The following is a 12554-nucleotide window of genomic DNA, read 5'->3' on the forward strand; positions in this document are numbered from 1 at the left end:
CTGAAGGATTTTTTTGAGAGCAGGAAGTCTGACACAAAAGACGATAAGAAATTCTGTGTTTCTTTTGATAGAGGACTGTAAGTGCTTATGGCTGTATTTACATAGATCTTACTGATAAAGCTTACTTAGTTTTTACCTTTCCTTCTCCTTTAAGATCTGATTGATTGCAGTTAGTTAATGGACTAGGGTAAACTTTGCCATGGAAATTTCATAAATCACCTTGTCTAACAAGAAATCACACTGCCACAGTGAATACCATTGTGTGTCCCCGACAGAACCTGGGCTGTTGTACATATGATTAAAGGAGAATGTCATCTTGTGAAAAGGTGCTTCAAATTAAAAATAGAGTTTATGTGCACAGTTAAAAAAACACAGAGCTATATAGAAAACTAGGGCAGAGAACACAACATTCATTTTGATACTGGATATATACTTTATTTGACAGTGTTTTAGAGTATCATACAGTAAACAAGATTTATGTAAAAGTTAATTTAACCATAGTGGTGCGTTTCATAAAAATAGTTGCTCACTTACAGCCTTTCTGTGACTATTAATACATGGAATTATATTTATAGAGATACAGCTGTACAAGGTAAATTCACAGCTAACACTACACAGAATATTCTCTGGAATGGAAATCTGATGGTGAGCTCTTCGTACAGGTTGTTGATTACAACAATGCAATAAAACAGTTGCTATAACAGGTCAGAGTCGCCTGTGGGAGGTTGATTTATGCAAGTGTAACCTTATTTGAAAATTTTCTTTTAACCTTGTTCACATCTGGAAAATCAGAAATAGGAATATTTGGGACGTGCACTTATACTACAGAAGCATTTTCCCAAACCAGATTCTGCAAGGTAAATGTAACCTCCTACTATGAAAGCTACAGGCAGGAGCTGGGCATATAAACAACTTCAAAATGCTCTGTATTTGTGCTTTCATATTGTCGATGGAGATTTTTTTTCTTTAAGCAGCAAAAAGTCTTATTTATACTAGCAATCAAATAGTGTTTTTTTAGAAAGACAAACATGTCTAAGAAAAATGTATTGGCGACTCGCTTCTTCAAAACAACTAGAAAATTCATGATGTCCAAAGTAATTGCAGACAGATGAGAAAAAAGTGAGGGTTTTAAAAGCATGATTAGTACTGTGTAATGAAAAACACCTTTGTTTCTTTTCAGATGTTTTCTTTTTATATATATTTCATATATTTAAGTATTATATACTAATGAAAATATGTTTTTCAATAATAAATTGTTTTTGACCGCATTATAAATATAGTGAATGCTCTGAAAGTGCAGTTGTGATATCCCATGTCTTAATCCTTCTACTTACATTTTGGAGGAGTCTAAGGCAAGAGGGGAGTGAGTACATATGATGGTCTGGCAAATCAGGGTTTTCATGGCCTAGAACCTGGTTCTATATGTGAAGTTATATGAGACTTAATAAAACCTCATTGTGTTTCACAAAAGGTATTTTCCCTCTGGTGGGAGAGAACTTGCTGATTACAGTTCTTACATTTTGGACATTAAAAACTGACCCTTCAGTTTGAAAGTTTACCTGCTGAAAATACCACTAGTATTGCTTATATCCTTCGGTCAAATCTAGCTATACATCTGGTCATTCTAATTTACAGGTACCTTAAGCTCCTTTATCAGGCTGTAAGTCAGTTTAACTATACATAACAGTGCATATTTAAAATATATTTTGATCAAATAAAAGCTTAGAAATTTGAGAATTGGGATTTTGACTGGGCACCCCATTCAAGGCATTACATCTTGAATGTACTACCATATACAGTTTCTAGTGGAACAAACCATTTCTCAAGAAAACATTTTTATCTTCACTATACTGATAGGTACATAAAAAGATGGGTTATTCACAAAAATATAGCATTAAAATGGAGCCACATGAGAACACTGTTTCCAAAGTAATGAGCAGCACGTTTAATATGCTACTTGTATCAGGCGGGTTAATGTAGATATGTTCAGTGTGGACACAATTTGATGTCCAGTTCCAAAAGCATTGGAGAAATACCTTAACCCCTGTCTAGATATGTTGCTAGCTCTATATTTACAATACCAATGTCGAATTGCAAGGCATAATTCATTCTCTCCTTCATCTTACTCAGTGCAGTTTTATTTAAGGCAATGTTCCAGTTTGCTGATTACTTTAAATGTGTCCTTTAGTTTGCTACAGACTGGAGTGTATTCCATATCCTTCATACAGTGGGAAAATTGCTAACAGTTTCACTGCACTGTCCGCCCCAGGCACACTTCATGTTGTTTTGGTTCTTCCATAGCTAATAGAGCTCAAACAAATGCCCTGTTAGCTACAGATACAGATGTATGAATTTACAAGAACTGTGTTTGCTTCTTTGAAATTGTTAGACAGTGTGCATAAACTCACAGCATTATAAAATATATGCTCCAGGTCCAAGATGCTTTGTGTATGTAAATACTTGTGAGTTAAAATAAATAAAAAATTAAATTATTTGAGAAAAAGCAAGAATAATGTTCTGTGTCTACATGAAACAGTTAAAGGGAAACAGCCTCATATTCAGTTATCTACTCAAGGCTGAAGTGCCATATTTCAGGGTACTAGGTAGCTTATCAGAGCCAGGAATTTTCCACGGTCCTGGTGAGACTGTTGCTTTCCGAGCTGCAGTGCTGACACTGCGAGTGTTGGTGGAATGGAGGGGCCCTTCTTTTTGAAGGTCATTGCATTTAGCTGCAGCATCTCTCTCATCTTGGTCCATGGCACTCGCTCGAGAGCTGGTTATATTGCTACTGTACACCTTGGAGATGACACTAGGATCTGACTTGCTTTGCTCAAGACCTGACACTGACTTTTTCTCACTGGTTGCATCTTTGTGTACGTCTTTTGCACATAAAGTTCCTTCGCTTTTTGTTTCAGCGGACCAGGATGTCCGACCTCCACTATCACCGGTTGTAGAATATCCACAATCTTCTTCGATTAACACCCTTTTTACAGTCACTTTGCCCACTGAGGTGGTTTTGCTATTTTCTGCTCTTTTCTGTTTGCTTTCCTGAAATTCCTTTTTGAAATTCTCTTCACGCATTGATCGGTCTACTTTCTTAGGGCTTGCTGACCTCTCCCTCGACTCTCCCAGTCTTTTCTTTTTATAACCATTTGCAGCATTCTCCTTTGGTTTTCCAATATCTTGTTCCCTGTAGATATCCCATGCTGGCTCTGGGTGTATCTGGTGAGTAGGGTCAAAGGGCAAGGCTGAATGTGATGAAGATAATGGTGCAATTATGTCATCAAGGGAAACACCTACTTCCGGCCCTGGGGAGGTGGTAGAGGGAGAACTCCAGGAGTTTGGTTCGTCTGTAAGAAGATAGTGAAAACACATTTTTGTGAAAAGTATTCAAATCAGAATTCCACATTGTAATTGTTCCTTTCTTATGCTTAAACAGTGTAATAGTCCCTTTTTATCTAATAATTTCAGTATATTTGTAATACTAGCTGTTACTGACCTATACCTGACAGTAAGTGTCCCAAGAATGTCAGCAATAAAGAATGCACTCAAAATCTCATGCTAATTGGCCCTTATGGATTTCCTCCTACAGAGCTGCATTGCCCTTAAGATCCTATAGTTTGGGAACCTACGAGTTACGGGTGACAAGGTTCTACTGCTGAATGTACAGATCATACAGGCCCTGATCCAGTTATTCAATATTTACCCAAAGCATCAGATCAGGTGCCCCTGCAATGTGGAAACAAATATATATATATATATATATATATATATTTACATACAACCATTGACTGGATGGATATATTGGCACGTTTAGCAACTTGGCTTTTGTGGACTTGTTCATGTGGACCTAAGTCATCTAGTCTTGTTAACCCAGTTAGTAAAGTAACACAATGTAAATCTAATTTAAGGGAACAATTGATATGATTAATAATAATCAAAAATTAACTAAATGTGAGATATTTGTTGCGAAACATTGCTTTATCTTTTCTACACTGTAAACCCTTTCAATCTTCTTCTGCTTGAAAATGAATTAACCTGCTGCCAAAACTTAATTGAGTCTAATTTGGCAACCTTCCCCTCAATTAAATGCATGTTTGCACTGTAAATGAGTGCATTGTATCACAAACAAATCAGTTTGGATTGAAATTTGTGAAAAATCTGAAAGTCAGGCAACAAGTGAAAAAAACCCTTGTATCACAGATGAGCCAACTTATTAGTGCCAACAACCTTAATTTAACATTTATCTAAATCATGTTGTTCTAAATATGTTAAATACATATATGTGTATATTATTATTAGCCATTTATTAAACTTTATATTATTATATAGAAGTATTTTAGCTGGGGGTCCAGATTCCTTATTATGGACCAATCACTTTTTTCTACCCATAATGATACTACGTTTTAGCATTGCAAAAAATAAATTCACATTGCTCTAAAATAGCGCCTAAAATCAGACAGGAAAGAACACATGCACATTTTATTATAAAAAAAAAAGAATGAAAAACATGAAAACATTGCTCATTAGCCAGGGGCCCCCAGAAGATGTTTTAAGGGAAGTCCTGGGAGGTAACTGTCACACATGCTGCACCTTAATGACAATGGTTCTTGTCACAATTGGAATTGAACCCCCCTGGTTTTGACACCTATAGGCAGTCATTCTTTTGAGATATTTTTACATAAGTTCTTGGAATAATTCATTTGACTTTATTGAAAACTACATGGAATTGTTCAGAATTCCTTTTTTAGTCTTGGGAAAAATCTGCCCCTGAGAGTTGATTTGAGTGTTTTTGACCTGCCACCTGAAGTATTCCTTTGCCTTTAGGGCTTGAACTCATGACCAGTTGCTTCTGTGCTTCCCTGCATTGCAGTCCTCTGCCTTCAACCACAGGGTATTGCAGAAACAAATGCACCCTATTCTTTCTAATGCGCCTGTACTCACACAGGCATATGTAAGCGCCGAACACAGGTGGGATTAGAATGCTTGTGGGTATGAGCCCTTAGGGTGGTCAAGTGTAGCAAGACAGTGGAATCCTGTATCTTGTTTTAAAATGATTTGTAGAAACCCATTATTCAGAAAGATCGAAATTATGTGAAGGCCATCTTCCATAGACTGCGCTGCTTTGGCTACTGAAACCATAATCCTAATCTCTGATGGTATTTAAATGGGAAGCCTGCATTGTTTTAGTTGGGAGTTCCCAGTAAACACGTCCCACCACTTCTATGTCAAGGCAGTGGGTGTTGATGTCGGATGTCACATAGTGCTGCTTTGGGGGGGTGACCCTCCAGTTGGAAGCCCATATTGACAATATATCTATATTTTTTTTCTTTCCCTATTCCACTTCATGCCATCTCTATGTATATAAAACTATAATGTTCATTATCTGTAACATTTAAGTATAACAAGTTGGCTAAATAAGTAACATTTCCTAAACAATATGCTACCCATGAACAACACATATCTCATCCTTGCTCATTGCACAGATTTTGAGCGTTGAGGATTCATTATACCCATATGATACAAAATTGTTCCCATCCCCCCCAAATATCGGTGATTGTGCATTTTTACCACTAATAAGTAGCATTCATAAGACAAAATCATAAATGTTTATTTCTTTGTACCACTGATTCATTCACTGACATCTACACAGACCAATAAGGGAAACATATACTCAGTGTTAAATATAATAAATACTCCGATTCAAAGTAAAGAGCCAGCAAAGCGCATTAGAACATTGCAACGGTATATCTACTGTAACTTCCTGTGAGAACAACATATATAGGTGTTCCCTTTGCACCCAGGTAATTCAGAATATGATGTGCTTATGCAGGAATCAGCACACTAGGGGGCTGATTCACTAAAATTGTTTTTTTCTGGCCTTCAAAGTCGTATAAACTCAACATGGTATAAATTCAAATTAAACTCCATTATTTTTTTAATAAAATGTCACAATTGGTTTTATGAAAATTTTGAGTTTACGTTCGAAAATCATGAATTTTTTGAGCTGAAACTATTGTTACAACTCTGAGTTTAAATGGACGTTCATTCCCTGAATCTTCTTTATTTTTCCCACACAGGAATTGATCCAGCAGCCATTTTAGGAGGATGGCGCACATTCTTGGAAAATAATAATGTGTTTAAGTTTCACTTTAAACTGGGTGAAATAGAAAACAATGATGGAATTAATTTCTCCTTGAAAGTGTGTGACATATAAAACAATAATGGGATCAAACCTTTCAAAAAAAATTTTTGCCCAAAAAGTTAACCAAACATTAATAAATCAGAAATTATGGGAGTTATTTTCGAAAACACTCCAATTTTTTGGGAAAAGATTCCAAAAAACTTGAATTAAAATAAAGTAGTAAAATAAAGTCAAATAAAAATAGACTTTTTCTCAAAATTGCTTAGTAAATGTGCTGCTAGGTTTAGAAAAATGTAGGTAATACATATATTGGTCAATAATGCTGCTTTTCACTAGATTCCAATGCTGTCAGCCGGCTTTACAAATTCATATAGGATTTCTAACATCCTCTATTTTTTGCACTGACCTAGAGCCTAGTGGTGAAAATGGGGTGGGATTCCATCCTAGTAATTCACTCCTGCCCTCAAATACCATCTCCTCTGTATATCATGTCCTGTTGCACACCAATGCTTAAGGCAGCACATTCCTGTAACTTGACTAGGACAGCACTTCAACTTAAAGTTTAAAACAAAACAATAACCATACAGCTTTCCTACAAATACAATTCAGGGCCATTCATTTTTGCCAAGGAACTGGGCTAATGAAAACCTTGAGTGGTACAATGTTGCTAGAACAGTTAAAGAGATCGCTAGTGCAATTGATCATAGGAGATGTATTACTGTTTGAACATTCAATGGGTTCACTCTCCAGTATAACAATGCACACTATCAGGACTACACATCAGAAACACAAAAAGCTGAACTATTGCAAAAATGAGAAAAAATAAAATAAACATCATACTGAAATAAGAAATGTTCTAAATATAATCAATAAAAATCTTAATATTAAAATCAAACTTAAAACTCTAGCAGGGTGCCATAATGATAGCAATATAATTGACAGTGGGTGTCTAAGGTTTTTCCTGGGCTGGTGCTCCCTTTAAAAAACAAAAAATAAGACCCCAAATCAAACTAGGTAAAACAGTAGTGATGAGTTAATCTGTTCCGTTTCGCTTTGGCATAAAATTCACGAAACAACAAAAAATTTGCGAAACCCATTTGTTGCACTATTTTTTTTTGTTGCCCACATTTTTTTGTCGCCCGCGCTTTTTATTTATGCGACCACGCCCAATTTGGTGCGCAACAAATTTTTTTGATGGGCGACTAATTTTTCTGCGCCGAATTTTCACAGAAGTTTCACGAAACAATTCGCCAATGGCGAAATGCAGAATTTCACTCATCACTATAAAACAGTGCTGCTGAGAAAGCAATGGCATGTTTGTTCAGCACCCACCAGATGCTTATATGTGCTTGAGCTGATTTAACAAGGATTTATACAGCAAACCTCCCTCTTGAGACATCTCTTTTGACACAGTTAATGAATAATGGAAAAATGAAGGGCATATCATACACACTTGATATTGAAGAAACAGCTGCATTCAAAACCAAGTTTTGGTAAACTAAACTAAAAAATCAATGTTAAATTTCCAGGTGCATAGCATTCTATTCAAAGTATTACAAGACTGGAGGCTGGTAATATAATAATCCTCACTATATAGTAATATAAAGCTTGGCACCTAGTTTTTGCTAATGCTCTAGATGCAATTTAAAAATTTTTGAAGCTGAAGCTTTTCAATCACCCTTCAGTTATACTATACCGGTTATGCTGTAACATTCTTTGACTTATCCAGTGTACATTAAAACAACCCTAGTACTAAATTCAGCAACCCACAAACCAGTAATTGGCAAACCAACAACAGAATACAAACTACTATAGCTCAATGGAAGATATTTTAAAGAGCAGAGCCTTGCGCACATGCCAGGAATCAGAGCCAATGGGAGATCTTGGCAGTGCTGATCTGCACCTAGATTTCACTGCATTTATGTGCAGGCACTTGGTTTTGTGTTTACCCATGTACTTCTCAACCAACTAAAATACCTTTTAAAATCGAAGAATATCTTTCTGGTGTAGCAAGTTCCATCAACAGATTATAAACATGTGGTTCATTGGTACTAAATTAAATATCAATCAATTATATTGTAGTCAAGAGGAAACCCCACCCTTTTGCAGAACAGCTCATTACCTGACATTTGAGTTCTTTTTAATTTAAGAACTCAACCAAGAGTCAAATACAGAAAAAACCCATGAATGGTAAATAATAGATCAAATAAATAAATAAATAAATACAGAAGGAGTATCATAGCAATGTTTCTCCAGACATGACTGTCTGCCTAAAATACTGCTAAATGTTATCTTTCCCAGGTATAATAAGGGGGTAAATAGGCATGGACCAAACCACTTTCCTCACCTTTGGCTAAATACTGAATCCCAAGACCAATTTATTCCCATTTTTAAATGAAACTCACCACTTGGAACAGTGGGTCAGGGTGCACAAGCCCCAGACCTTCAACTTAACGGAGTAACCACAGTATCTTCTTGGGGAGAAAGGCTGGCACAAAACCGGACTGGAGTAAAAATATGCTGCGTAAAAATCGCTATTAATTAAGAACTTAATGCATCTTATTCAAAGTACAACAAAGATGGACCACAAAATGTGTAGGGCGCTTTGTTGTACTTTGAATAAGATGCATTAAGTTCTTAATAAATAGTGATTTTAAGCAGAATATTTCTATGCCAGTCTGGTTTTGTACCAGCCTGTTTCTTTCCAAGAAGATACTGTTAATACTGAATCTCCCCACAAAGGATTTGGTCAAATCCTGAACCAAATGTGAACCCTAAGTTGCAAAATCCATAAAAATTCTCACATAAATGTTAAGGGCTCTGATTCAGCTGAATAATAACTGGGTTCTGAGATTTGGTGCATCTCTAGGTTAAACTATCGAAAACATCAAATAATAAAAAAAAAATTGTGATATCATATGAATCTACATTAAGAACACAGTGGTCAGTATCTTTGATGTAATTCAATTGATATTTTCCAAATCACCCTTCCATTTTGAGTAACCAAATAGAAACCTGCTTCTCTGTTCCCTTTTGCTAAGGGTCCTGAGCTACCACATCCTATATTAATGCTTTCTTTAAGGAATTGCATTGTGTGGGTCAGTACTTGTGTGGGCCAAAACTCAATGCTCACGTTGAAAATGCACCCTTTATATTTGTAAAATGAAAGATAAAGAGATAGAAGGGTGTCCCTGTAGGTACTAGCTACAGATTTTACCTTGCCATGGAGAGCCATTTTGTTAATGCCCTGCCTTCTTCATCTTCTCCTAACAAGCCAGCCATGTCCTATTGCCTAAGACTTTAATAACCAAAAATAACAGCTGGCAAAGAGAATGCACCCCACCCCTCACTTCCCACAAACTTGCTCATCTTGCAAATAAGTTCAATAACTTTATAATGCAGTGGACAGTTTTGGGACTTTAGTCCGAGTTGACCTGGAATTTTAACATGAGAAAACAAAGAAATATTTAAGTAGAATATGTAGCTATGTTCAGTTTTCCATTCTAGAATTTAACAGACAAATACCATCAATACCAGCTCCTATGTTCAGGTTCAAGTTACTCTACATTAAGCTTTCAAGATTTGGAAAGAAAAAGCAAATCCTGCAAAAGTGAAAGCTCTCTTTAAACATAAGATACATTTGCTTATAGTGCAAATATAGAGGACTTCCGGGTGAAGTGGTAAAAGACATGTATTAAACTTACCAACTGAACAAATCTTCTGAATGCTGAGACCAATATAAAAAGCTTGGAAGCCTGCATGTGGCAAAGAGGACAATCAATAGTAGAAGCCATATAAGGAGCACTGGATGATGAATGGAGACAGACTTATTGGCTGATGATTTACGATCTTTGAATTACCTCTGAGTCATCAAATATAGTTGACTAAAGTTTTCAAGGGTTCCTATGTATTTTAATAGAGTGGCTTTATTAAATGCAACATGATGAACTGGGTTTGAATACAGATAATCATCTACACAATAGTTAATTGCATAGGGCCAGTCACCATATACTGCTGAGTTGCAACTGAGCAGCCAGTCTGACCATGCATGAGTGAAGGTGATGGAGGGGCTGCTTTGAAAATCACCAGAACTAAATTAATTTGTTTAATAAAAGCCATGCACCTGCTTATTTGATGCTGTGCCACAGCTCCAGCAGGACTAAATCAAATTTGACACTAGCTTCATACAGCTTAAATACAATCATTCCATCTTCATTAATATGAAAAGAGCGCATTAAGCATATTGCACTGCAGGCAAAATGGGTCTAAATTACCTTCTCATCCTCCTTAGATTGCCCATCGCAATCACCCATTTTAAAGAAAAAATATTCTGTATCACAGTGGGAGTCTGTGACTAGTAATACTTAACCGCATTCATAAACTATAATGTAATTTATCGGGCCAATTCTTTGTTGCCTTTAGGCTAATGCCCCACAGAGCAATTTAGTTGCCCGCAATAGATCTCTGCTACCACAGGTGACAAATTGCTCCAAAATGCTTTTTCATCAGTAGCAAAGGCAATCGCCCTGGAAAGGCCTGTGCATCGCTTTGGTTTTTCCAAGTGCACAAAGTTGCCTGGAGGAGGAAATTTTGCAGTCATCTGCAGTGTTTGCGTGAAGTTACCGCATGAAGGCAACTTGGTACAAATTCGGAAAACCGAATTAATGTGTGGCCTTTCCAGGGCGATTCCCTTTGCTGCAGGTGGCAAGGTATTTAGGAGAGATTAGTCGCTCGCAGTAGCAGAGATCTATCATGGGTGTCTAATCTCTGTGTGGGACATTACCCTTAACAGGCACTTATTTTCTCAAGGCATAAATGCAAGCAGTGGAAAAGATTTTTCTTAGGGAGAGGTTTTCTTTGACTTTTCCTTCTATCTCAGGTCAGGCAGGTAGCATCAAAACAAGCAAAACATGTTTATTTGAATTCAATTCTGCATACAGTTGGCATTTTCCTTGCTTAAAGCTGAAGTCCATGTTACATTGCAGTATCTTTGACTTCTATCTTGTATCTGTTGTTTAAACAAATCCCCAACCACTGTATTTTGTTCATTGTACACTAATGTATAAAGAAACTTAAAGGATAAACCAAAAAAATTCTAATCTTGTAGGTGATTATGAATAATATATGGTGGTAGTTTCATTTTGGTCTAAAAATAAATACAATCTGTAACAATGGCTCCCTATAGATCCTCTCAGGACCCTGTCTTGCTTCAAATGAGGGGTGTGCATTCATTGGCACAATATTGTTTTTCACACTATGCCCCCTTTAAAGGTAAATTTAAATGAAAATCATATAGAAGTTTTGATGGAGCCATACCATGCTGTGTAAATGCATTTAGAAGATTTCCACTTTCTGTTGCGAATAGTCATTTAGTATAAATTATTTTAATAGACTTTATACACTGAGGATTATGTGTTTGTACATTTAGCTGGCTGATGATTTGGGGAGAATTAAAATGTCTATATTATTTGTGCAGTGATAATATGATAAAATGATCAATATGCATAACGATCAAACAGTGAAACCCCAGGATACCACCTAGCTTTATTGAATAAACTGCACTGTACGGAACTACTTGCTGCTCGTTGTATAGCTAGACAGCAAAAAGTGACCCAGAAACGATTAAAGGTTGATGCTGCACAATCAGAATGACACAAAGGAAATAATGCTGAGCATATTGCATTTAATAAAGCCATTATGAGAATGTGTGATATTTTAACCCAGAAATCCCACATCACTTTAAACACTGCTGGAGGTTACAGCTCTAAAGAAAGACATAAGGTCAGGCTTATTGAAAACAGGGAGACCAATGCTCAGATGCTTTTATTCAGCAAAGTAACATGATTTAAATTAAGTATCTGGATGAAAGGAACATTTCTGCCTTTTCTTTGCAAAGGCAACAATAAGCGCTTCATACACTACACACTACTGCTGTCTGGAAAGACTGGTAACAATTTTTGTCATGTTTCTGGCACATCAGGATATTTATCAGTCATTCAAAAAATAAAAATTGTCGGTGAACTTTGTATAAAATACTTGTGAAAAGAGCTTTAGCTCCTAGTTGTTGCTCTGTGCTGCAACCAAATACAATTGTAGAAATCCAAAAAATAGGAAAAAAGCTTCAGCAGGTCTGCTGCAAAACATTTATTATGGGTAGTGGTAACACAACATGTTTCGGGCCCATACCCTTTATCAAGTGTACTATTGCTATGGTTACTTTCTATGATGGACAACTGGAAGCACCTCAAGTATAACCTACCTGCAAACTGTTGCATGAAAACATATAATATTTAGGTGACAGTATACAGGCATTTCTCATACATAAGGTCTTTCTTAAACGACAGCTCTTTCCCAAGGAAAATTGTAAAAAGCAGGCTTGGACTGGCAAATCTGTGGATTCTGGGAAATG

At 36.4% G+C, this 12554-nt stretch overlaps 1 protein-coding gene across 7 annotated transcripts in view; it reads right to left on the reverse strand.

The window, feature by feature from the left end:
* Positions 1 to 413: 413 nt before the first annotated feature.
* The window catches only part of magi2 (membrane associated guanylate kinase, WW and PDZ domain containing 2), a 451931-nt gene continuing 439790 nt past the window's right edge, over positions 414 to 12554 (reverse strand). For 5 of the 7 annotated variants that reach the window (XM_031897513.1, XM_031897512.1, XM_031897514.1 and 2 more), the window contains one exon: positions 414 to 3350. In XM_031897513.1, the coding sequence (XP_031753373.1) occupies positions 2563 to 3350 (788 nt within the window). In that variant the 3' untranslated portion in view covers positions 414 to 2562. The remainder of the gene's footprint in view (positions 3351 to 12554) is intronic. The other 2 variants (XM_031897516.1, NM_001374763.1) reach the window with 2 other exon arrangements.

Source organism: Xenopus tropicalis, chromosome 3, assembly GCF_000004195.4.
Source record: "Xenopus tropicalis strain Nigerian chromosome 3, UCB_Xtro_10.0, whole genome shotgun sequence".
Lineage (NCBI taxonomy): Eukaryota > Metazoa > Chordata > Amphibia > Anura > Pipidae > Xenopus > Xenopus tropicalis.